Source organism: Furipterus horrens, unplaced genomic scaffold (assembly GCF_987537825.1).
Source record: "Furipterus horrens unplaced genomic scaffold, mFurHor1.1.pri manual_scaffold_6, whole genome shotgun sequence".
Lineage (NCBI taxonomy): Eukaryota > Metazoa > Chordata > Mammalia > Chiroptera > Furipteridae > Furipterus > Furipterus horrens.
This window is the reverse complement of record NW_028327176.1, coordinates 159928196-159953476: the sequence shown is the minus strand read 5'-3', so window position 1 is coordinate 159953476 and position 25281 is coordinate 159928196. Positions and strand designations below refer to the sequence as shown.

The window sequence follows — 25281 nt, the reverse complement described above, 5'->3', positions numbered from 1 at the left end:
TAAACTTCATAAAGTCACTAGTCACTATTGGTATATCACAATATATAGTAAAAAGTCAATGCATTTTGGTTTAGAACACCTGAATTTTATTCCTAAGTTGGCTAGAGATTTATTATACTTTGGAGAGCTTAATAACATTCAAGCACTTCTATAAAACTAGCAATGTAAAATTCAAAAGGTTTCATTGTGAATATAAATACAAGTTGTCTTAAAGTATTTTTTTGCTATACTTGTGGCTTTTTCCAGAAAGTTTTTTTGAATTTGTAAGGGTATAGAGTTAAAGAGAACTGCAATTAAACTTTGAAAAATAAAATGTTTATTTTATTCTAACAGTTTAACTTGACCTTAATTTACGCTATAGAAACAGATTGCAACCCGAGTCTACTAAGCATAATTGGGTACAACACAACAAGAACTGTACCAAAGGATGGGCAGTCTGTCCAGTGGTGGCATGCTCAAGGAATTATAGGACTAATCCTCTTTTTATTGTGTGTGTTTTATTCAAGGTAAGAACAATTACGGATTTATTAAAATAAGTCTAGGTATTCATATTTAAATCATTTTTTAATGCCCTTTTTCTTCTCTCTTTCTAAACCATCTTTCATTCAGCATCCGTACTTCGAACAACAGTCAGGTTAATAAGCTTACTCTAACAAGTGATGAATCAACATTAATAGAAGATGGTGGAGCCAGAAGTGATGGATCACTTGAAGATGGCGATGATGTTCACCGCGCTGTAGATAATGAAAGGGATGGGGTCACTTACAGTTACTCCTTCTTTCACTTCATGCTTTTCCTGGCTTCCCTTTATATCATGATGACCCTTACCAACTGGTACAGGTACATACATTTAATGAAAACTCTGCATGTGGAAATTCTGGCAGCTTTTCTTAATTCCACTGCAAAATATGTTTTGCAATCCTTCAATGTGTTTCAAAATTTATAGCTAAATGAATAATGAGATCAGTGTGTGAAATACAGACTTCCATGCTTTTGCAATAGCCAACACTGAAATATTTCCAAATCTTGGAGGGGTTAAAGTAGAAGTTCTCATGAAATTAACATTTCTTAAAGAAATATATGTTGATCATTGACCCAACAGTTTATTTTTTCTTATTTTTTAAGTATTGTAACCAATTCCTGACAAAATACAATAAAAGACAAACTTCTTCTCTTTTGTTCAAACTTTGTCATTAAGGCTTTAAAATTGAAGTGTGAATACACTGATATAGACAGATCCTTAGAATGCTTCAAAGCTAATTTGTGCTTTTTTTTTAATCCTTTGTAAACTAATTCATAAATCTTTCTAGTAAGAGGAAGATAGCAATATATATTATTTTGGTTTTGAACATTCTAATTTTGTCCTGATTATCAGTGAAAAAGTTGATTTTTGAGATTCAAGGTGAACTGGTGTTTTAGGCAGTTCTGTTTTTAATAACTTTTAATGCATAATACCTTTAACTTGTAATAAGACTTTAAATACCAGCAAAAGATTGAGAAAAAATTCTTTGCCTTATTTCTTTGGGAGCAGCCATTACTGACTGGCATTTATTATTAAAAAATAAAAGTTTTAAAAATTTCTACAATGCAACATATTAAGCTATAAGAATCCATATAGTTTGCAATATTTCACAGCTTTGGCTTTCTGGTAATAATAATAAATATTAAGACTTTATTTAGATCAAAAATATATTTGGTGTGTTTCCTTAACACAAAAATCAGCTAAATTTGTGATGTATTTCCTTCCCAGTCTTAAATCTGAGACAGGAATTGGGGATGGGGGTGACTTACCTATATATGATTTGAACAGATTATATTCTTTATAAAAGGTAGAGTTGATGTCTTTTGTGTTGCAATAACATCTTACTTATTGAGAGCTCATACTCCGTTTCTCTACTATTTCATAACTACTAAGGTAATACACAAAAAGCTTGAGTATTATATAAACAGCTTTTAGATGCCTATGTCTTTAACTCCTTTAAAGAGTTACTGATGTTTACCTTCACATTAGTTATTAAAATTAGTAGAGAAAGCAAGGCATCAGATTAGTCAGCAACTATATGTTATCACAAACTGTGTACAAAGAACACTTCTGAACTTATGAAGTAGTTTGAGGGCTGATAATTCAACACCTGCCCTTTTTGTTTTCTTTAAATTTCAGGTATGAGCCTTCTCGTGAGATGAAGAGCCAGTGGACAGCTGTCTGGGTGAAAATCTCTTCTAGCTGGATTGGCCTCGTACTGTATGTTTGGACACTGGTGGCACCACTTGTTCTTACCAATCGTGATTTTGACTGAAGAGGACTTCTGGCATGAAAGTCCCAGTGTAATCATTGCTTATTCGAAGTTAACAGTATTTCCAACTTTTGTAAAGTTATGTACGTGTGTGCTTCCCATGAAACTTCTCCAGTGTTCTGGCATGAATTAGATTTTACTGCTTGCCATTTTATTATCTTCTTGCCAAGTGCATTGATAGGTGTGTTAGAATGCACCACAAAGGTTTCAGGAGTATGGTGGCGAGTTAGGAAAAGTGGGCATTGTTAGGTTTATCCTGTTCTGTACCTGTGAAAATAATAGTAAAATCAAGGCTACTTGACAATTTGATTTTTAAATTGTGTTAGAACTTAAGCTTAGAAGTATAAAAGAAAGTGTGTGGCTGCCTTTTGAAATACCTGATGCCTTGCTCTGCGGGAGTTTGCTGAGAACATGGCTGTTTAAAAATCGTGTAAGCAAGTCAAACTTACATGACAGTTGTTTGAAAAATCCTGTCAGGTTTTTCTTTTGATATAAAGATAGGAAATGTATACAGATAGTTTGATCGACAACAGTGTAGGTTTTGATGGAAATTGAGACAGAGACTTTAAAGAAACAAGATTGGTGATGGGTACTAAAATGAATACTTAATCAGGTTTTCCTCTTCCCTGAGTAGGGATGGCCTTCTGTAGCAGCATGGTGAGCTTTGTTGTGGTCATCATAAACATGTAAAAGTATATAGGTTCAGTGGAGGTGTTCAGGACTCTGAAGGATTTAGACAAGGTTTTGAAAAGGATAATCATGAAGTAGAAGGAAGCTGTTGAAAATCACTTTGAAATCAAAGGTGGTAAACTTTGGATTGGAGAGCAAGAAACTGCAAAATAGTAGGCTTCAGCAGATACAGACAAAACGAGTCCAATCCTCCCATTTAAAAAAATGAAGCAACTGAAGCACAGACTTGACACAGTGCAGGTAGCTAACTAGTGGCAAAGCCAGCAAGTCCTAAGTCTGCCAAAAATAGCTGACATTCTTTCTGGCATCCAAAACTAGTTTCTAAAAATACATGTATAATAGATTTTACACCTGAGTAGTGGTGGGTAATTTGTGATGTGGATTGTTGGTTCCAGCTTGCCTCCTGCCTGTCAACTGAGGCCATGAGAATGATGGAATGCTGTGGAATAAACTGCTTACAGTACACTATACAGTTCAAAGGATGTTTAAAGTGCTTTTGTAGCTGCTGCCATCTAATTAAAATATATAATTATTATAATCTTAAAAATCAAGCGGTATATAATAGCTAACTTAGAAACTTTTTTGCTTGTGTCATTAGTGTCTTAATCTTAACCCCCCAAAATCTACATTTGCTTTTATTTATTAATTTAAATAAAATGTAACAATTAAACTCAATTCCCCCCTTATTCTGTATTGATATTGTGTTCCATGATCTGAATGACTGTATTCTATCACTAAATAAATGAATTCAGAGGACGTGTGCAGTGTGTTAATTCTTTATCAACTCAAACACAGTGTCTGTAATATTCAGCCTACCTTCCTGTATATAAAAGAGCCTGGCACTAGAGGGTTAACCATTTTCTGTCCTGAAAAACTCAATTGTTTTAAAGGTGATATTTACCCTTTTGGTCCCCTGAGAGTAACCCTAAAAGTTAGATCTCAAAGGTAAATAAAGTAGTGTAATACTTCTAAAGAAGCTTTTAGTGGACCAGTTTAGTTTGAGGATACTGTTTAACTATAAAAAGGGGTGAACTATTGGTACAACTTGAATGGATCTCCAGGGTAACTATTTTCCAGAGTGACAGCATTTCACATTCACACCATTGATAATGAGCAGTTTGGTTTCTTTTTGATATCACTTTTTTATTTTAGCCGTCCTGATAGAAATGTGATCTTATTGTGGTTTTGTCTTTCCTAAATGGCTCATGTCAAATATCTTTTAATGTGTGTATTTGTCATTCATGTGACGTCTTTGGTGAAATGTCTATTTGTCTTTTGGACGTTTTCTAATTGGATTTTTAAAAAATTTCTGTTCAGTTTTGACAGTTCATGATTCTAGATACCTGTCCTTTATCAGATATGTAGTTGGCAAATATTTTCTCCCAGTCTGTAGCTTTGTCTTTCCATCCTCTTAACAGGGCCTTTTGCAGCGTGAAAATGTGTAATTTTGATTAGATTCAATTTATCAATTTTTTAAAAAGACCCTAAATATCTCACTTCTCTCTGTCTTGGTGAACTTCCATGTTTGACTTGTCAGCATTTGGCCAGTGTTAACACTTTCTAGTACTGTTCTGTGAAGTCTGAAAATCATCCCCATTTACTGGGAAAAAGCTGTTCCATTCCTTCACCCTTGACTTTCTAAGATATATATAGCGTAGAGAGCTTCTGTTCAATTTTTTCAGTTCGTGTATTAGAACCAATAGGATATATATATATATGGAATAGGCTCACTCATTATAGGGCTGACAAGTCCAAAATTTGCCACTGGCGGGCACAAGTGCATAAAAGATTGCATGTAAGGAAGTGATGTCATGAGCCACGTGGGCTGTTTTTGAGACAGCATGGGAGGTGGTGTAGAACCTTTGGGCTCATAGATATGTTCCCTTTGCCATTCCAATCTACTAATTCAAGGTTAACAGTGAAAAGTCAGGTCGATAATGTACCTTTGACACATGGGGGGGGGGGGGGGGGGGAATCCAAAAAAACCCGGCATTTATGAAAAATTGTATGTTCTTAAAATGTTTAAACTTCAGTCACCTTCAAAGTACTCTCCATTTGATGCAACACATGTATCAAGAACTTTTTTCCCACTGCTCAAAAGTTTGATCTCACTGATTTTGATGCCTTTAGCTGCTGCCATTTTTTGTTTCACCACTTCCACAATGGCAAAACATTTCTTTGAGGACTTTTTTCAATCAGGGAAACAGTTGCCCTGGGTAAGATGCGTGAATAGAGAGCATGGGGCACGGGGGTCAAACTGTTTTTGGTCAAAAACGCTGACAGCACGGTGTGGGGAGGTGCACTTGTAAATCATCTGTCAAAATGGGCAAATGCAGTGAGTCTTCAAAAAAGCCTCACTGAAGCTGAATGTAGCCTCTAACAATGCAGCTGCTGGTACACGGATACAGATGGCTTCGTAGAACACTTGCGGGGGAAACCTGTACTGCAAGTGGCCGACCTCCAGAAGGTAATTCCGTTTTTGGGGGGGAGTCCCCCTTCATACCCTGAAAATTACACTTCAGCTCTGTGGTCTTTTCCAAAACCCATAACCCCAGTCTAATGGAAAAAGTGTAAGGTAACCTCCAATCAAGGACACAAACTATCAGGCCAGTATTCCTCAAAACAATCAAGGTTAGTTTATTTGAATTGTCTGTTACCAATTCCTTGAAATATGTTGATATGCCTTTATAGCCTAATATATGCAACCAGTTCTCAATATTTCATGTATGTTTGAAACAAAGGTCTAGGTGCTAATTCTTAAATGTAGTAGTAGTGTATGTATATATATATATATATATATATATATATATATATGTGTGTGTGTGTGTGTGTGTGTATATATATATATATATATATGTGTGTGTGTGTGTGTGTGTGTGTATATATATATATATATATGTTCATAATGACTGTCATTTGGTCATTTTCCCAGTCTGCAGACCTTCTCACACTTTAGCCTCTAAACTCCTGGGTATACTATCTGTATGGAACACAGAAGAAGTCCTCACTTAAAGTCACCTATAGATTCTTAGAAACTGTGACTTGGAAGAAAAATGACATACAACAGAATTTTACCATTGGCAATTTATATAAACAATGGCTCTGGCACATTTCTGTTCACAAAAAATCACCAAACTTCAAAGTAAAGACCCAAAACACTTCTAATATCAAACACAAAAAATGGGTTCTATATATACATTTAAGAAAAATGAATAAAAATAAGAAAATTACTTCCAGTCCGCTTACTCCAGCTCAGGGTGCAGGCAGCTGGAGCCTATCCCAGCACCTCAGGGCACAGGGTGGAAACCAAACCTGGACAGGATGTGCACTGCAGAGCACCCTCACACGCACACACACTCAACTGAAACAATTTAGACACTGTGAATTCACCTAGTGTACATCTTTGGGATGTGGGAGGAAACGAGTCCTGGAGAAAACCTATACAGACATGGAGAGAACATGCAAACTATACACAGTGCCCCAGCTGGGAATTGAATTCTCTTTATCAATATTATAAGGAAACCACATTGAACAAGATGATATTTGAGGACCTGCTGTAGTGACACCCTAAGAACACTGAGCTCTCTGTAAGTTACAAGGTACCTCCTATTGCATTTCTTTGAGGCAGGAGAAAGTTGAAGGTGGAATAGAGATGGGGGCGTAGCCTCTGAATTAACTGTCTTCATATGGTAATATATTTTCCAAGTAGTACACAGAAACTTTCTCTGGTTGACACAAGCTAAATTATTTTTAAAGTAATCAGTTCCCAGATCTTCAATTTCCATGTGTACGTACTCTCCTAGAGTTGATCTGCCTGAAAAGATGCCTCAGGACAAGGCTTTACCCCCCTTAACAATTACTCTTTCACATTAGACAAAACTGATAGACCTTTCATCCCTTCTGAATCTTGCCAACGTACTTGGATACAATCTCTAAACAAGGAGAAATAATTTTAAATATTGGTGTAGAAGAGAATGACAATGTGTAACTTTTCACTTATATGTGAAATCTAAACAAAAATGAACAAACAAAACAAAAACAGACTCATAAAAACAGATCAAAGGGATGGTTTCCCTGGGGGGGAGGGAATGAGAATGGTTAAAAAAAGGTTAAAGGGAATATAGTCAATAATAGTGTGATAAATTTACACTGACAGTTGATCACTAGAATTAGTGAGGGGATCACATTGTAAATTTATCAAAATATCCAATCACCATATGGTACACCTAAAATATATTATCGACTATACTTATATTTTAAAAAACGACTTTTAAACAACAAAAAAATCCTTTTGTAATTCTGATGTTTTCTACCGTTTTCCTTTCAACAACAAAAAAGATGATCTTATTAAGTCACCAGCTGATAAAATCATTTTTAAAAACTTTATAATAGTCAATTCTGGTATATAATTCTGAAGGAGTTCAAATAATTGAGTGACAACACTATTAAAAAATCCTTCCATCCTCATCTATTTTTCTGTTATAAACTAAGTTTTAGGTCTTTACATCTGTAACAGCAAAAAACAGGAATAAAATTGATGCTCTTACTATATTGATATTATTCACCTCTGAATTTAAAAAAATAGGGGAGAAACCCCCAAGACCTGTTCATTCCACTAAAAGATGTTATTTCTGATAAAAAATACTTTTAATAACAGTTCATCAAAATTTGGACTGTATTATATTAATGAACACTAAAACTGTAACAGGTCTCCCCCAAGAAAATTTAGAGGCAGAACAGAAGTTTGTTGCCTCCTTACCAGAACTTACAATGAGTTTCCCTTTTAGACTTTATGGGTCTGTACATGATGGGTGGCTCTCTAAGCTGTGATGCAGGAAGCCAAGTTTCTTCCTTCTTGAGTGTATACTTGGAAGCCACACACTGGGCATCAAGTTAGCAGAAGTGATAACACAGAGATCTGATCAGATTACTGGGAGGAATAGGGAAGGGCCATAGGTGGCGGCAAAGGTAGCCTAGGACAGGACTGGCTGAGAAGCTGTATGCCTCTAGTGTGCAAGGTATTAAGCCTCAGAGGGTCTCAGGCTGCTTCTGCCTCTTTGGCTCCTGGGCTGGCTGTCTCTGGCTCTCAGGTTCTTTTTCCTGGAGGATGTCCGTTTTCCAACAGACAGTATTTTGTATGGGAAGGAACTCTGGGCACAGCCTAGGATCATGCTCGCCTGGCAGAGGGTGGCAGGTTTATTCTTTGGGTGTTCTAGAGGGAACAGGCTCTGAGGCAGAAGCCAGCCATTCTTCCAGAATTGCAACTTTTGTATCTTTTGTTGTTTTAGTTTGTAAATGAACCCTATAGAAATAACTAAAAACTAACAGGGGGGATGGAATGCTAGCAGAACCCAGAAGTTAGAATTTAGCCTCAACTGATAGGCCTAGGTGACTAATTCTTGTGGAAAGCTGTTATTACAAAATTGTGAAGCTTTTGAATAAAGACTCTTCCTTTATCACCAAACCTTTGTCTCTGGAATTTTGCCTAGAGAGTGGCGGCAGGCGGCAGGACCCCAACTTGCTGTTCAGAACAGAGGGGTAAAGGGCAAGGAGGATTGCATGGGGGAGGTTTTCACAGACCAAATCTGGAAGTTCTATACATCACTTCTCTCTGATTTATCAGAAGTCAGATATATAACTACCCTGGTTTACAAAGGTAGAAGAAATAATCTAACTGCATAATGGGAAGAGGCAATGGTTTGGCAATCAATTAACAGTCTCTGCCACTATATTTATGTTTTGATCAACCATGTATTTAGAACTGGAGGCTTTTAATGCTTAGAATTTTAAGGGTACAGAAAACAATTTCAAACTTAGTTGTAGAGAATGTGAAGATATCTTTAATGCATGACTTTTGTGCAAAATAAAAACAGGATTAAATTCTTTGGGGAAATGAAATGAATGAATGTGTATGAAACCACTACAGTATTTAAATTCTTTTAGTTACATTTAAAAGAAACACCTAATAATTGTTTTTTAAAATAGTTATTAACATCCTAAATTCATTTGAACTATCAAACTTAAGATGAAAAACATTTTAAAATGTCCACTTGAAATTACTAGGTGTATAAAGTTTTTCAAAATCATTTTTAGGATACTTCCAGCGCTCTAATATGTCCTTAATAAGAAACTTGATCATATCCCACAAAGAGAAAGGAAAGAGAAAAAGATGTCTCTGAAGTTATCTCGTCTTTCAGTCTCTCAATTCTATTCACCTGAAAACCTCTAGGAAAAGCTTATGCAGAAAACTGTTCTGAGGTCTTTTATTAGTTCACCAAGACCTCATTGTCTGAGCCAAGTATTTTAGGATATGCTAAGAAAGGGTTTACTATCCCTCTCTGCTAGGCTTTACTTTGAATTTTTACATCAGAGAAATTCCAAGGTATCAAGAAACAGAACATGGCTAAAAGGGAAGCCATCTCTGGAATTCCTCATCATGGAGCCCTATAAATTATTCAGGTATTAATTATACTGTTTCCAGTACCCTGCCTGAATCTTTAAGTGATAAAACAAAGATGTGGCCTTATCTTGCAGTAAGTCTCTATAATCCTCTGAGCACCTGTTCCAAAGGGAGGAAGTGATTTGACTTTCTCTCATCTTCTCTCAAGACAAAAATTGTAAGCCCTTATCCCATAGTAATGTGCTTTCCTCATCTGGAACAGTGAGAGGCATACTTCTCTCAGTTGTTTATTAGAAACATAGTAAGAAAGCCACTACAATTTTTAAACAAAGAAATAAAAAACACTAAGTTTAGAGGATTTTTATTCTTCCCTTATTGCAATACAGTCTGTCTTTTGAGATGAGGCACAAAGATCATGGTGTAACTCATGTGAGTGTCGCCTCCAAAGAAGACACGGAACAGACACTAGTATGCAACATTCATGATATTTATTTTACTAAATATTATGGTTCAAAAAAACAAAAACTTGTACTTAAAACTAGCCCAACTAGGTGGACTGGGCTGACGCCATCCCATCCCCTTCTTCTATGTTTACAGAACTGGAACCATATCAGACAGTAAGCACTCATGTATGTATAGTTTGCCTTTCCTGTTGAACATGAATGAACTTCTCTGAACCAGGAGAGACAAATGAAGTTTTACAAGATACAGGCACTTTATGTTCCCAGTTTTAGAAATAAGCCAAGTGAAAAATACTTAGTAAAAGTAACTGGAACAGAGAAAGCTTTAGTAGTTCTACCATTAGTGACTACACTCAATGCAGACAGACAGCATCAAACAAGTAAAACAAACAAAAGTTTAACTGGGGTTAATGGGCATATATATAAAAAATAATTCAAATTTACTACAACTGGAGAAAAATGCCCATCTGAATCCAACTTAAAGATATGCCAATAATGTGCATTAAATCTTGTGCACCTACGTAGCTGAGTAACATCTGAAAGCTTTGCAAGAATGTGTGGTTAGTGAGAAAAGCAAAAGGTGCTTTTGATTCCACCGTATCTAATTAAACAACAACAAAAAGCAATTTTCCAAAAAAAAGGGTACCAAATAATACTTTAAAATAAATAGTTCATCATTTTGATGAATATATACATGTAGAGTCCACTTCTTGGAAACTTAGCTATCTAAAAGTGGCATATCACTATCAAGAGGTGCAGGAGCAAGTTCACATAAATAGAACAGTGTGGCTTCACTAGCTTCGGCTTCTGTCAACGGCTCCAAACGAACAAGCTTACTCTGGGTTGGTTCTGGGTCCAGGCTGCTATCCAGGAGCTCATCAACTTCTATGGGTTTATCTACAGAGGACATAACTTCTGATGATGCTGTGCTTCCCTGTTCAACAGTAGAAGCAGGGTTCCCATCAAGGAATGCAAGAAGTGGAAAGGCAGTGTACTGGATAAGCTGTTTATCTATAATAAAGATTAGAAAATAGCACTTTTATTACCAGCTTCTACAGAGTTCAAGATGAAAGTGGAATAAACAGAAACAGAGATGTACATATATGCAATCATTAATCTAGCAAAACAAGAAATCAGATATTTGTCAGTAAATTAAAAAATATTCAAGTCAGAAAAGTTAGTCTTTTATTCAACAATTAAGAAATGAGGGTTGCCCTGGCTAGTGTGGTTCAGTGGATTGAGTGCTGGCCTGCAAATCCAAAGGTGACAGGTTCAATTCCCAGTCAGGGCACATGCCTGGGTTGCGGGCCAGGTTCCCAGCTGAGGGTGTGTAGGAGGCAACCGAGGGACTGTTTTTTTAAGTACATTGATGTTTCTCTCCCTCTTTGTCCCTTCCTTCCCCCTCTCTAAAAAAATTAATAAAATATTTTAAAAAATGAAATGGTTTTTTCAGTTCTCCTGAAGTTAAATAGCAAAAACAAAACAAACAAAACACAACTTAAATTTTAAAAACTATTACCTGACCAATTCAATTTTCTCTGTATGCTGGAAGCTTGGCACGTTATGCATAGAACTGAGACCGGCACTTTCTGTGTTCAACTGTTAAGTATGGCAAGAATTTCACTGGCATAGATTAGTTTCTAAGAAGGACTTCTAATTTTACTTTGTCTTATTTATTGATTTGAGAGAGAGAAAGAGAAAGGGAGAGAGACAGAAATATCAATTTGTTGTTCCACTTATTTATGCATTAATTGGTTGCTTCTTGTATGTGTCCTGATTGGAGATCAAATCTGCAACCTTGGTGTATGGGGACAATACTAACCAATTGAGACACCCAGCTAGGGCAGTACTTCTAATTTTAAAATTCTATAGAAACTAGTACTACATTTATACCTACCTGTTTTGGGTTTAGATTTTCTTCCCTCTTCTGAAACTGGCTGAACTACATTGTTCTTGGTAGTTTCTAATCCTTTATTCTCGGACTAAAAGAAAAATAACATAAAAATACTTTTTTCCATATTTTATATATTCCTGCAAATAGCAAGACATGAAAAAACTGGTACATGAATATTGTGAATATTGGTATATCATCTGAAATATATGGAAGGAGAATGTAAGGAAAGATGGGCTAGAGAAAGATTTGTACGGCGGTAACAAGAATGGTGAAGAAAACTATTGTTGTCATTAAGTAGATGAAAAAAAGATCTTGAACCAGGATAACAACAAGTATGAAAAGGAGGGGACATTTCAACAATAGAATAGACAGAATCTGTCAAGGATAAAGATGGGAATAAATTAAAGATGGCTAGTTTCATACTTCTAATTAAGAGATAATTCTTTACACAAACTAATTTTAAACAGTTTTCATTAAAAATGTATTCCACATTTCTTTTCATTCACGGAGTAAATGAACATATTTAGAGTAGTTGAGGATCACATGCTGCCATCCTAAAACTATTCATCCCTAAATCTGGAAGCCTCAAAGTTGAGGTGGTTCTTCATTTCTTTATGTGGCTCTTTCAGTTCTTTTCTGTCATTTAAATTGCTTCTTTCAACCAGTGTCTTCTCTTCTTATATTTGATTTTAAGGGAATTAAATCTCTAAAGCTGTTAAATTTCTTCAGTGCTCTTTTCAACGATGTTCAAAGTGAGGTGCAGAGGTTCACAATTTCTCCTAAAGAGCTGTTAAGTCCCAGATATATGCATGCTGGTTAGGTACATAAGGTGTAACAAACATATTAATTACTGTAATTCCCCTGATATTCATCAAATAATAAAGCAGTAAAAGTTTCCAGGACTCAGAGAGAATAAAAATGCCAAGATATAATAAAAACTTAATATTTTCAAAAATCTGACATAAAAATATCTCATTTAGCATTTACAATAAACATTAAAGCAATAATACCATTTTTATTTTTATTCTTCCTAAAAAATAGATATTTTCCAAGGATGCCACTGCTATTACTATAAAACATATGAAAACCAGGATAACAAACAGGTTTCAGCTCCCTGCAAATTCTTATCCATTAGTAATGGCCACGTAGATTTCTGTACTGAGAAGTATAAAGTATCCTGATTTGCTAGGAAAAAGTGTTGTAACCCATGTCATGTAATACCTAATATAAGCGCAAGGGAATAACCATTGATGTGTTGATTCTTCGAAAATGTTAATCTAGATTCTAGAACTATAATAAAAAAATCACTCTCAAATTTAATTTTTCTATAGTATTTTGAAGCAATATGCAATTTGCTGTTTAACAGCTATTTCTGAAAATTGTATTTAAGTTACTGGTTTTTGGAATAGGTGGAGAGCCAAGAATAAAGAATGACTAAATGTCTAGCAATAAACAAACAGTACATCACATTCACTAGATAAATGCATGATATGGGTTCATTCAACTTAAGATCTAATGTTCAATAATATATTTATTGAAACACAGTGCTGAGATGGTCCACAGAATTTTATAACATAAATCTAGGCAAACTATGGTCCACACACCAAATTCAGCATGCTGCCTGCTTTTGTAAATAAAGTTTTACTAGAGCACAGCCACACTCGTTCTTTTAAGTACTATCCACAGATACTTCTGCACTAAAATTACAGAGCTGAGTAGATGTGACAGAGAACACATGGCCTACAAAACCAAAAATATTTACTAACTGATCTTTACAGAAAAAATACGCCAACCCCTAACATAAATCAGCCAAAACTGAATGTATAAGTAAACTTTTTGGTTCAAAAATTCACAAACTTTTTCAACTCTTAAGTTACCCAGGCTGTAACTTTGAAAATATAACAAATCTGGTTAGGCTAGCCTCACATATGGTAACGAGTCAGAAAAATTACACCCCTGCACTATAATCACTCATATTTATTTGATATATGTTCATTTTTAGACCATAATATTTGATTCCACTAATTTAGAATTTATACAAATTTCAGACAACTTGATTTACCTTTGTAATCAATGAAAAACAGGTATTACTAAACAATTTGGTAAAAATACAAGATATAGATTATATACCTATCCAAGACAATAGTAAAAAGTAAAATAATTTCTAAATGTCTGCTCTAACAACCTCAAGCTATCCTTATTACTCATGAAAAACCAGTTTCAAAGACTTTCTTGTTAACATGTGCTAATCCTAACTGGAGTTCCTGTACCTTTAAGAAAATAACAAAAAACATTATTTAAAGAAGTGTAAAAGCCATACCTTGTTTCAGCCTGCCTTATCTAAAATTAGTACAAATCCCTGACCTTTACTATAGTCTAATAAAATTAAGAACTTATTTAAGAATATGGATGCCAGCTAATTCTCAATAAAAAATGCTGAGAAGTTTATAGAAGAAATAAGAATGTAAAATGAAGCACATAAAACATAGAGAAATATTTTAGTAATTTATTTCAGTGATATACCTGAACATGTCAAGTTTAATTACAAGTTCTGCCAGCACTTTGAGGGCTGATTTCATACTAGTAGTTAATCATACAAGTGCCAGTAAAACTGGGCAATGATTCACCCATAACCAAAAGTTGATTTTTTATCTAAAATTTTACTGTCTTGATCACACATATTAGGTATCACTGGGCATGATACTGCTCTCTATTTACTGGGGAATTTTTTCAGATTCTTATAGCTATGGGTCCTGAGCAACATGATTAAAACTTACTTTTGTATTATTGATGTAATCTGTGGGATTCATCTGCACAGAACTAGTGAAAAGCTGAAAGACCAAACAAGAAAGATAAGTTTTAAAAATATTTTTTAAAAACTAACTGTGTTCAAAATTTTTATACAGCCACGTTGGATAAAGAGCTGTAGCTCCTACACTAGGAAGTTTCCATACAGTAAGATAAGTTTAAATTTGGAAGAGAAGAGCAGGAAAACAGAAAGATAAACAGGCAGAGCAAGCTAGCCCATGCATTAGATGATGTATGAATTTCTCTATAAATCTATAAAGTAAATCACTTGAGACAAATGGTGGTTTTTCACAGCTCCCCTCGCCTTCATTTCCTTTTTCTTCTCCTTAAATACGTTAGGCCTTAAGTGGCAAATAGGACTGAATTCCGTGCCCTGACACTAAGCCTTCACTATTTGCTAATTCTGTGATAAATTCATAGAATATGTCCTATGACAGTAGATTCTAAAATAAAAATAGCATACTTTCTTGATACTTCTTTTACCTCACCTAGCAAGGGAAGCTGTAGATGCTAAGACCACTGCTTACTGCTCTCCTCAGTCCAGCCGGTTCACAGAAATAATTTTCGTTTGTCTTAAGTTTCAAAGTCATTCATTTCATAGGGATTTATTGACCATATAAAAAATAACTGACATCGTAAAGAACATAAAATGAAGACACTATTCCTGCTCTTCAGGAGCTTACAATCTAAAAGACAAAGTAAGCACAACATCAAATAGCAACATATGATCAGATACAATCCAGTATTTTAATAATAATGGATGGCAGAGCTCAAAAGTACTAAGGAGTGAAGAGAAACAAAAAAGGAAAACACAAGACACAAACACATATACATACACAAGATAAACATAAGGTCTGGAAGAAGCTATATAACATTAGTTAGGACCTGGAAAGGAGAGGATCGAGGGAGAATACATTTGTTATAACATCAGGAACAACAGAGAATAAGATGACCAATCCAGTAACACAGAAGTTCTGAGACGAACAGTAAGTTGTATACTTAAGGTTCAGAAAGTAAAGCATGGCCAATTAGGAGATAAGACCACATATTGTTGGCTGTAAGAGCCTTGGGAATGGACTAAGCAATGAAATGTGGCAATTAAAGCATTTTTACAGCATGAGCACCCCAAATGGTTCACAGGATAGAATGTAATGCAGAAGCCACAGGCATATTCCTCCTTTATCCTGTCTAGACATTGATTCTTCTCAAAGTTCCACATTCGCAGACATAAAAATATTCCCAGCTCTTCCTTTTCATTCATTAACTGTTTTCCTTTTCATATAACATACTGATCTATGAAGAGGAAGAGACTCAGTTCCTTAAGAGCAGATAGCTATCTGTGACTGCTAATCAAGTTTGCACTGCTTTAGAGGCCTGACCAATTCTGTCCCAACTTAAGAGTGGCATCTGAAGAGAGCCAACAGTGTAAGATCATCACTCATTCTTTGCCCTACTCCCCCTACACACTGACTCAGAAATATCTTTATGTATTCCCAGCAGATGTATAGTATGAACTAGAAAAAAGTAGATCAAAGATAAGGAACTGACACAGTTGGTTGAATTCTATGACCAGGCCCCTTCTGCTGACTCCACAACGGGTCACTCAGCACTAAACTTTTCAGAGAGAGTCCATGAACTCTTCAGCATACTTATTCATGCCATTATCATCTTTGCCATCACAGAGAACGAGGCAACCTATGGGTGGATTTTTTATTTATGACAATACAGCATAATTCAAGGATGAGACAATGAAGGTCTTGAATGAGAGAGGCAAGAGTGGGAAATTTAAAAAGCTGAAAAGAGTATCTAGTTTAGAATATATAGTTTGGTGTTAAAACACAATTAATCTAAGGCAAGAGCTAACTGATGTTTCTCAAAGGCATGGAAGTAGAATTCAAGCAAAGTTTACTTTAAAAATATTAAGAGCTAGAAGAGAGTAATCAGAGCAATCCTACAAACAAATCCTTTCAGAGAGGAAGGATGAAAAAAGAAGAGGTAGAGAAAATAGAAGATAAAAGGCTGAGTACCCTGGGGAAGACCCACAAGTAGAAGACAACAGGGAAAATAAAAGGTTTTAGAGGAAATGGAGAATGTTTCAGAAGACAAGAAGAGAACGAAGGTCCCAGAGCCTCTAAAATCAACAGAACAAGTTCTGTTGTGGAAAACCAATAGTATTAATAATAATACTGTTAATCACTTATAATTCTTTCAACAGCCCTTCAGGGCATTAGCTATATTTTATAGATGGGGAAACTGGGGAGAAAGGTTAACTTTCCCAAAGTTAATAATAACATAGCTAGTATAGTAAGTAACATGAGCCAAAAATGGAACCCAAATCTGATTCAATACAAACCTCCTTCTATTAGCCCACAGACCTAACTTGGTGTGGTGAAGGAACACAGCCTACTTACTATGACTAAACCAAGGCAGAACAGGTTTACAGTAAATCAGTAAGACAATACAGGGTTTCAAAAGAAATAAAGAGTAAAAAAGAAGAAACAAATATAGCCACTCATATCTAAATGAGGGAAAGGATTAGAAAAGCAGAATGGTAAATGAGCAGAACAACATACCAAAATTTTTTTTAGGATGGGAAGACCTGTACCTATTGAAAACAGATCGGAAAGATCAAGGATAGAGACAGAAAAACAGACAGGCAGGCGCGGGGCGGGGGGGAGGGGGGGGCAGGCAGGTGTACAAACTGGCTTCAAAGAGGAAGTAAGCACTTCCACTAAGATAAGATTCCACATCTTATGAGAGGACCATGGCGGGGTGAATTACCAACAACAGTTGGCTTTAGGAGGGTGTGAGGACAAAAGAGTGTGATAAATGTTCCAAAGTTGAATTAAAATAATCTAGTTGAAGACTGCAAGGGTTTGTAGAGGGCTGGAATTATGAGATTTTATTTCTTTCTTAGTAATCTAAGAGACATTCTAAAAGGTTCTCTGCTTCACAGTGGAGACAAAGACTAATAGAATCAAGGACAGTCAAGTTACTGTTAACCAGTTGAAGTAGGTCATTAACTTGCATGTTGAATTCACTTAAAAATTGTAACAGATCAGCATCAGCATGGAAGGAAGTCTTCAAAGACAGTGAAAACCATACTGTGAGGCACTGATTATTTGGAAAAGATGATAAAGTCTTGTCACACAAAGACTGATGAGAAGCAGAGGAATAAGGTGGTAAATTTAGAGACTGAAGAGTAAGAAAGGACTATTTCCTTTAGCCTTATTGAGATGCTCTTAAAAAGGGCAAGACTACTGTACAATCTTGATAGGAAAAGCTGCATTTTAAGAAAAAGAAATGCCAAAAAAGGACCAACAAAACTTTCAAAAGACAGACACAGGTTCACAACAGGAAATGAAATAGGGAGAGAACCAGATTCTTAAGGATGGGAGCAGGCCACGAAGGAAGCTTAGGGAAAGGAGGCTTAGGTAAGGGAAGGAGGGGTGATAGGAATACAAGGAAAGAGAATGAGAAAGGTGACTAGTGCCAGAAATGGTAGATGAGGACTCACAAACCAGACAACAATGGAGTCAAGTTCACAAAGGTGGTGGTGGGGATTAGCAGAGGAACCTTAGGGCGCAGGACATAAAATTTTTAAAACAAAACTAGTACAATATATTTGAGTGGAAAACATTAATTCCAAAAATTAAGAAGTATCTTCATGCTGTTTCCTGGCTACATATTTTTATTACTAATTTCCACCACCTTCTATTCAGTGACAATTTATTCTAGAGCAAAATATAATAGAGCAACAAGTATAGATAAAACCTAGGTTTAATAGTACTGTTGAACGGAGTTGATATGTTGTTATATGGGGATTAACTAAACTGCTACTCAGAGATGGGTAGTTATTACCCTCTTTCACTGTCCTGAATCCATCTGTTCAATCTTTCTGATATATAAAACCACTGATTTAAAAAAAGGAAAAGGCAAAAACAAGTGTAGAATACAAGAAAACGATGTACGGAATTATAAGCAATATACATAAGACACACAAACTGCCAGTACAACAAAGATTATTCAAAGTACCTACATCAACCAGGAGATCTGGGTCTATGCTAAACTGTCTTCCTGACAGCATAGCTTGGAAGTCCTCTAAACTGCAATCAATACTGTCAAGATAATCCAACAGCTCAACCCTAAGGAAAAAAAAATTAAAAAAAAAAATTGGGTTTTGTTTTTATGTTTAAAATTACATTGCAATCTAGGTAGGCAAAACATTCCTAGAAACTACTGAATCCTTACCTATTTTACACTGGAGCTTCCTGAAGTCAGTTAACTAAGAAGCCACAACCTGTACATAAAACTTAAGCATTCACAGAAAAAAGCTTCTGTGACAATACAGTCTCATTCATCTCTTTTCTTTACATTATAAAATATTAAATATTTAACCTATTTCCTGTCATTGCTACTAATTTATGGTTTTCTTATGCTATAAATAAGTCCCTTAATAGAGTTATGTTACTAAACAGTCCAGATATAAAAAATACAATCACACATACATTATGGAGATTTAAAACAAATAGTTTATTTTTAAAAATCTGAGGAACTGCCAAGAGAATCCCAAGACTGCTCTTGGGATGACTAACTCCTCCTCAAAATATCATCTGTCAAGCTCAGCCCTGACCAAAGCAGAGAAAAATAGACTACATGTGTTCATATCGTGAAAGAAAGATCAAGCAAAGAGTATGTGAAGCAAACAAGGCAAATAAATATAGACACCTAGATGAACACTCACTTTCCCAAAAGATTGATGTTATCATTTAAAATGGAATCCATCATGGTCACAGGATCTTCTGCAGTCAGACTGGATGAGCCATTCAGCTGGACAGCACTAGACATGAGAGGGCTAGTGCCATCACTGCCAGAACTTAGGGTTTCTCTGGTTGGTTCATTCTGATCTCCACTCTGAATGACAGGTGCATACTCATCTTCATTGTCATCTTCAACAATGACAATATCAGGGTACTGGCTACAGCTATGTCGGTGATAGGAGAAAGAATCAATTACATGTTCAGATCAATTCAATAAATTAATTCTATCCATTCATTCTCCCTGGAAATTCTGTCCCCAAACCACAGATCTAACGGCTTAAATTCCTTAGGAGAGTGTATCTTAATCACAGATATTGATAGCTCAAAAAAATCAATTAAAGGTATTTAACCACAAAATTAAAAAATCAGGATTCTCATTACTTTGTTGTTAGGAGTCTTTTCACTGGGGCTGGAAAGACATATCTGGTTGAATAATTTGGCTTAATTTTTCAATTTAATAACCCAAACATGAGTTAGATATTAGTTCATGGAAGAATAAAATGGTTCTGAATTTAACTCTTTGGGTAAGGAAAGTAACAAATGTTTTCATAAATTTTGTTTCACAATCTTACTTGGCGGGATCAGATATAACATCCTCATTAGTTTCTGGAATAACTGGGATATTTTCTTCATCTGCATTATCATCAGTAACATCATAAATAATGATATCATCTGAAATCCGCTCCCTTGATTTTAAACCTTCAGTCCTACTATGTGGAACCTAAAAAATCAAGGAGAAAATATATCAAAAAAATAAAATTATATTACCTACCAAACACCATTATTACATAAAAAAATGCTAAATTGGAACCTACTATTTCCTAAATTTGAGGATACAATAGTAAGCAAAACAGGTATATTCTTTGTCCTTCTTGGACTTATATACTAATTAGTAAAATTAATAGCACCAATTCACAGAGATATGAGGTATATTCTCTGCACTCTACTTAACTTATATTTATTTTTTTAACCTAGAAGGGATCTTGAAGATGGTATGCCTCAGAATGTTTATATGGAAAGATCTTCAAATTTTAAAGTATTTTTTTTATACCCAAAGGATAAAATTTCACCAGAAATTTCATTAAGAACCAGATGGTTACTGTGCTGATGGGGATTATTTTATCTTAAGCTACTCTGTTTCACACATATTTTATTCATACTGATTAAATGGCTCCAAAAATGGGGGGGCGGGGGGGGCGCTTCAACTGTTTCGAAGTTAAATGTCAACCTGGCAGTTTAATGATGATGTATTTTTTAATTTAGCTACATTTGGACCAGACCATAGGTACATTAACAAAAAAAGCATTCAATTTTTAAAAACAAACTGAAGTCATCAATATAATACAAAAATCTATCCATTTTAACACTAGATAATACAGGGGTAGAAGATGAAGTATTCAAAAATATATAAATCCAGTTAAATTAATCTTCTTTCTCTTATCTAAATCTTAAATTCTGAAAACACAATATTAGCAATGCTTGATTAGGAACAATGGCAGAAGGAGAAACCAGATGTAAGCCTAACTCTAATTTTCCTGAAACAAAAATCTTGATACTTTAATAATATATCTCTAACAGTATTTAAAATTCTAAGATTTGAAAGTAACAATGATAATCAGATACTAAAAGAAGTCTTGATCCTGTACTATATGAATTAAATACTGGAGTAAGCTTGACAAATTACCCAGGGAGCCTGTGAAAAAACTGAAGGTAAACAAAAATATATTTTTTAATTGCTATAGTAAAAGTGTGGTCTCTATACATTTATAACAAAAGGTGTAAACAACTTAAGGAATGGATGAATGCATAATTACATTATCATAATAATCAATTAATATCATATAGTAGTTGTAGTTGAACTAATTCTCAGTTTACTAATCTCAAAAACATGACCAAGTAAAAAAAGCCACAAGGCAAAATGATATGTACAAATGGTATCATTTATAAGTTCAGATATATGTAAAATAACAAATATTGTTCATAGATTTTCACATATAAAGTGACTATGGAAATAATAAATACTAATCCAAAATAGTGATTATCTCTAGGTGACAGGAAAGACTTGAAAGGGGGAGAAAAACCAACTTGGGAACAGATAACTGAGACAACTGTATTTATAGTGGTTTATTTCTTAAAATAATCTAAAGCAAATAATGAAAAAAGTCATGAATTAATAAAGCTGGAGATGAGTACTTAGAATATTACTCAATAAATTTCTTGGAATGCATGAAACACTACTGTAAGAAAATTTTGTTTGAGATAATATACAATAGAATTTAACTAAAAAATTACTTTGTGATGGTGATTATCAGCTGGTTCTTTGACTATGTGCTGAAACAGATTCTTCTTTTGGGCTCCATTGGTGTTTAGAAGAAGAGGCCTAAAAGTCAGAAGATATTCATGAAGTTCAGTGAAGCAAACATGTAAGAAACTTAAAGGGCTTCTAATAATTTACCCACATACAAACACAATCATTTTAATAATGAATAAAAAATTTTAGTAAGGATACAAAAGGAACTCTTAATGATTATATCTTAGGAATAGAAATTAGGGAATGAGTGTGTCTAAAACTTTTATTTCTCCATTTATCTGTACTACTTTTGTTTTATATAAAGTAATAAACTGCTCTCTCCAGATAAACTTCACTGCTGACTGAACTATGTAACTCTTTAAGAACTGTGTTCACATGGTAAAAAATAAATAGATAATATCATAAGAATTAGTTAGTGGAAGAGTTAATTTAGGCCACAGCATAAGCTGTGAGCATAACCAAACTCTGCTAAAATCTTAGCCTTACAAAATTATCTTTTTCTCCTCCCAAATACTCCTTTGTATACTATTATGTATTGTTGTGACAATGGTAGTTACTGCCATTTGTAAGAATAAGAAACCATGGTTGACATACAGGCTTTTAAAGACCTTTATGAGTAGATTAAACATAAGAGAGATCAAGTATAAATATATATATATATTTTTTAAGACATGGCCTGTTTTTAAGAACTCGCTTCAGGTTTTCTAATGTTACATTAAATTGCTAATGTGAATGAAATATAGATTCTTTATTGAACAATATGTGCCTGTAGAGTGACCATGTAGGCTATCCTTACTTCTCAAAAACATCAGCAGGCTGACAGCACTAGGAAATATAAACACACTCTTGAAATGTTGTTGAGTGAAATTATCAAGGGGGGACTGTTCATCATACATGGTTAACACTAAACTTTTTGGCTATCCACGTGTAAGTCAAAATGTTTTACCATAAAAACTTACCTTTTACGTTTTAAACTCACAAGTTGGTTATTCTGAACCAATGTAACAATAAACTGGACAATCTAAAAGGAAAATACAAATAACATTTTTTTCCATTACAGACTCTTGGTTCTTTATAGACTTAAAAAATTCAAATACTGTACTGTTTGTCCTCTATTCTAAGTCACAGAATTTGTCAAATATTAATATATTTGAAATCTGAAGCATCTTAAAATTGGTATCTAAAGAAACATACCAACTTCCAAGCAGAAGAATAACCTGTGATAAATTTGCTACTACCTAGAATAAAGAGATACCTAAAATAATCTATTCATCAATCCATCCATCCACCCACCTATCCAATATTCAGTTCAGTTATTTGTTTTGGTGAGAAGTATCAAACATGCCTGAATCTGCAATTTTACAATTCTTTCAAGAATATTATAATGCAACCAAAAAAAAGTGGTGTTCAATAGGCAACATTTTTCTTACACAAAGTAACACAACATAGGAAAAAAAAAAAAACTCTCTCAAAATAATAGGTCATAAAATTTTCAAGTTAGAAAGTTTTATGACTGATTGTAGAAAAACTGTTGAATCACTAAACATCTGTCAAAGCTTCCTGTTGACAACCAAAAGAAGCTGGCTTAATATTCCAAGTCTGATTAAATTTAGAAGAAAACTATTAGACAGATTAAGACATGCCGCATTCCTTCATATTTTATATGACAGCATTTCTTAAGTGTGGCCCATGGAGCAGCAGCATTGTCCTAGAAACTTGTTAGACATGCAGATTCTTAGCTCCCCTCCAGAACTGCTGAATCTGAAATTCTGAAAATGGGTCCTGCAATGCTGTGTGTTAGCAAGCCCTCCAGGTGGTACTAATGTGAGTATGAGAGCCATATAGGGTATGGATGCCTTGAAGTTACACTGCTAACTTCCTAAAGGAGCTAAAAATGAGGACGTCAAATGATGAACTATGAAAAACAGTGTATCACTGAGATGCCATGAATGAGGAAAAGAGGGATTGGAGAACAATGTAGACTACAGAAAAGTTCCTTGCAAGCTTTGTGAAATGTAATTATATAATTTAAAAAAAGAACTGTCAATTAAAAATACATATATATAGTTTTAATATTGTGTGTTCTCCCCTCGAAAGAGGCTATTAAATACTTTGCCTTACAATCAATATGACCTTTTTCATGGAAAAATATAAACATTTTTCATTATTTCTTTAAATTTATTGAATTGATTGTGATAACACTGGTTAATAAAATCATACATGTTTCAGGTGTACAAGTCTATATAATACATCATCTATATACTGTATTGTGTGTTCATCACCCCAAGTCAAGTCTCCTTCCACCACCATTTATACGCTCTTTATTCTTTCCTACCTACCCTCAACCCCCTTTCCTTCTTGTAATCACCATACTGTAGTCTATGAGAGGTTTTCTTTTTCTTATTTTTTTTAATAATCTTCAAAATACAAACATTTTAATTGAAGAGTCAGACAACATTACAGTGCATAAACAGGTTAGCTACTACATTGCTTATTCAAAAAAAAAATGCTGAGAACTGACCAAAAAAAAAAAAAATTACACTGAAAGATATCTTTAAAATAATTTCACTTCAATTATTTTAGTTAATTTATAAAAAAGTGTTATTGGAAAATTATAAAAACATTAATAAATGAATTTATAAGAACATGAATAATTGGCTACATTTCTCCTGAAATGTTCTACACCTCAGTTCTCTTTTAAACTTCTGCATCACACTGTACAGAATTTATAACTGAAGAAGATGAGGCATCTAACATGTACCACATCTAACTTCTGTACCTGGTAAGTCCTATAACAGGAACCTCACAAATCATTTCCAATTAATCCAAGGTCGAAGAATAAATTGCAAAGTTAAAAATCAATTCCATGAATAGAGAAAAAATTATTGGCTGTCATCTTGCATTATATAAACTCCCTTACTCCCACTAAAACACACATATGCAAACTCAAATCTGAGTAGTTTCATGAAAAACTGAAATCTTATTTAAGTATTTTACAATCTATTCTTGCCATTAGGGAAAAATCCCAACAAATTATGAAGTATTGTAAGTTAATATTTAACAAAAATACTATTTTCTGAAAAAGAAACAGGTAATTTTAAAAATTAAGTATAGGTTAAGGTTCATTATCATTTTAAATCAGGTATTTTTAACAGGACTGCATGGTGAAATTAGCTATGGTAGTTTTGAAAATATATATATACTTGAACTTAGAATTAAATTCTACAATAAACCTTTACTTGCATACTAATTTTTTTTTAATATAGGCTATCTATTTTGACCACGGGCCAAAGGCTGCAACTACCATTCATCTCATTTCTAAGCCTGTCCCACTAGATTCAAATCCTGTCAGTCATAACCCTATTTTTAGCATGAACAAGCTGAAGCTCTCCCACACTCCCCCCAACCCCCCAAAAACTGTTGCTTAGAGTCGTTTTCTCATGAGTCAAAAATAGCTACCTAAATTACTTTTATGTTTCATCTCTTATTAATATATGAAAGCTGATATGAACAGAAGAAGTCACTAGGATACAATGCAACAGAGATTCTCAGTTCCCCCAGTAATTTTCAGCTCAGATACTAAAATCTAGGGTTTATTTTACA

The 25281-nt window shown here is 34.4% G+C and overlaps 2 protein-coding genes across 3 annotated transcripts in view; one reads left to right on the top strand and one right to left on the bottom strand.

Annotated features, from left to right (window-relative positions):
• SERINC1 (serine incorporator 1) overlaps positions 1–3740 on the top strand; it is a 28591-nt gene extending 24851 nt beyond the window's left edge. The window contains exons 8-10 of the mRNA XM_090279805.1: positions 362–506; positions 610–840; positions 2162–3740. Coding sequence (XP_090135931.1) covers positions 362–506; positions 610–840; positions 2162–2297 — 512 coding nt within the window. The 3' untranslated portion in view covers positions 2298–3740. The remainder of the gene's footprint in view (positions 1–361; positions 507–609; positions 841–2161) is intronic.
• Positions 3741–9853: 6113 nt separating this feature from the next.
• Positions 9854–25281, bottom strand: part of HSF2 (heat shock transcription factor 2) — a 33595-nt gene continuing 18167 nt past the window's right edge. The window contains exons 6-13 of one of the 2 annotated variants that reach the window (XM_090279804.1): positions 22638–22699; positions 21660–21747; positions 19940–20088; positions 19292–19531; positions 18587–18692; positions 14517–14570; positions 11743–11827; positions 9854–10856 (exon numbers count right to left, since the gene is read on the bottom strand). In XM_090279804.1, coding sequence (XP_090135930.1) covers positions 10564–10856; positions 11743–11827; positions 14517–14570; positions 18587–18692; positions 19292–19531; positions 19940–20088; positions 21660–21747; positions 22638–22699 — 1077 coding nt within the window. In that variant the 3' untranslated portion in view covers positions 9854–10563. The remainder of the gene's footprint in view (positions 10857–11742; positions 11828–14516; positions 14571–18586; positions 18693–19291; positions 19532–19939; positions 20089–21659; positions 21748–22637; positions 22700–25281) is intronic. The other variant, XM_090279802.1, reaches the window with a different exon arrangement.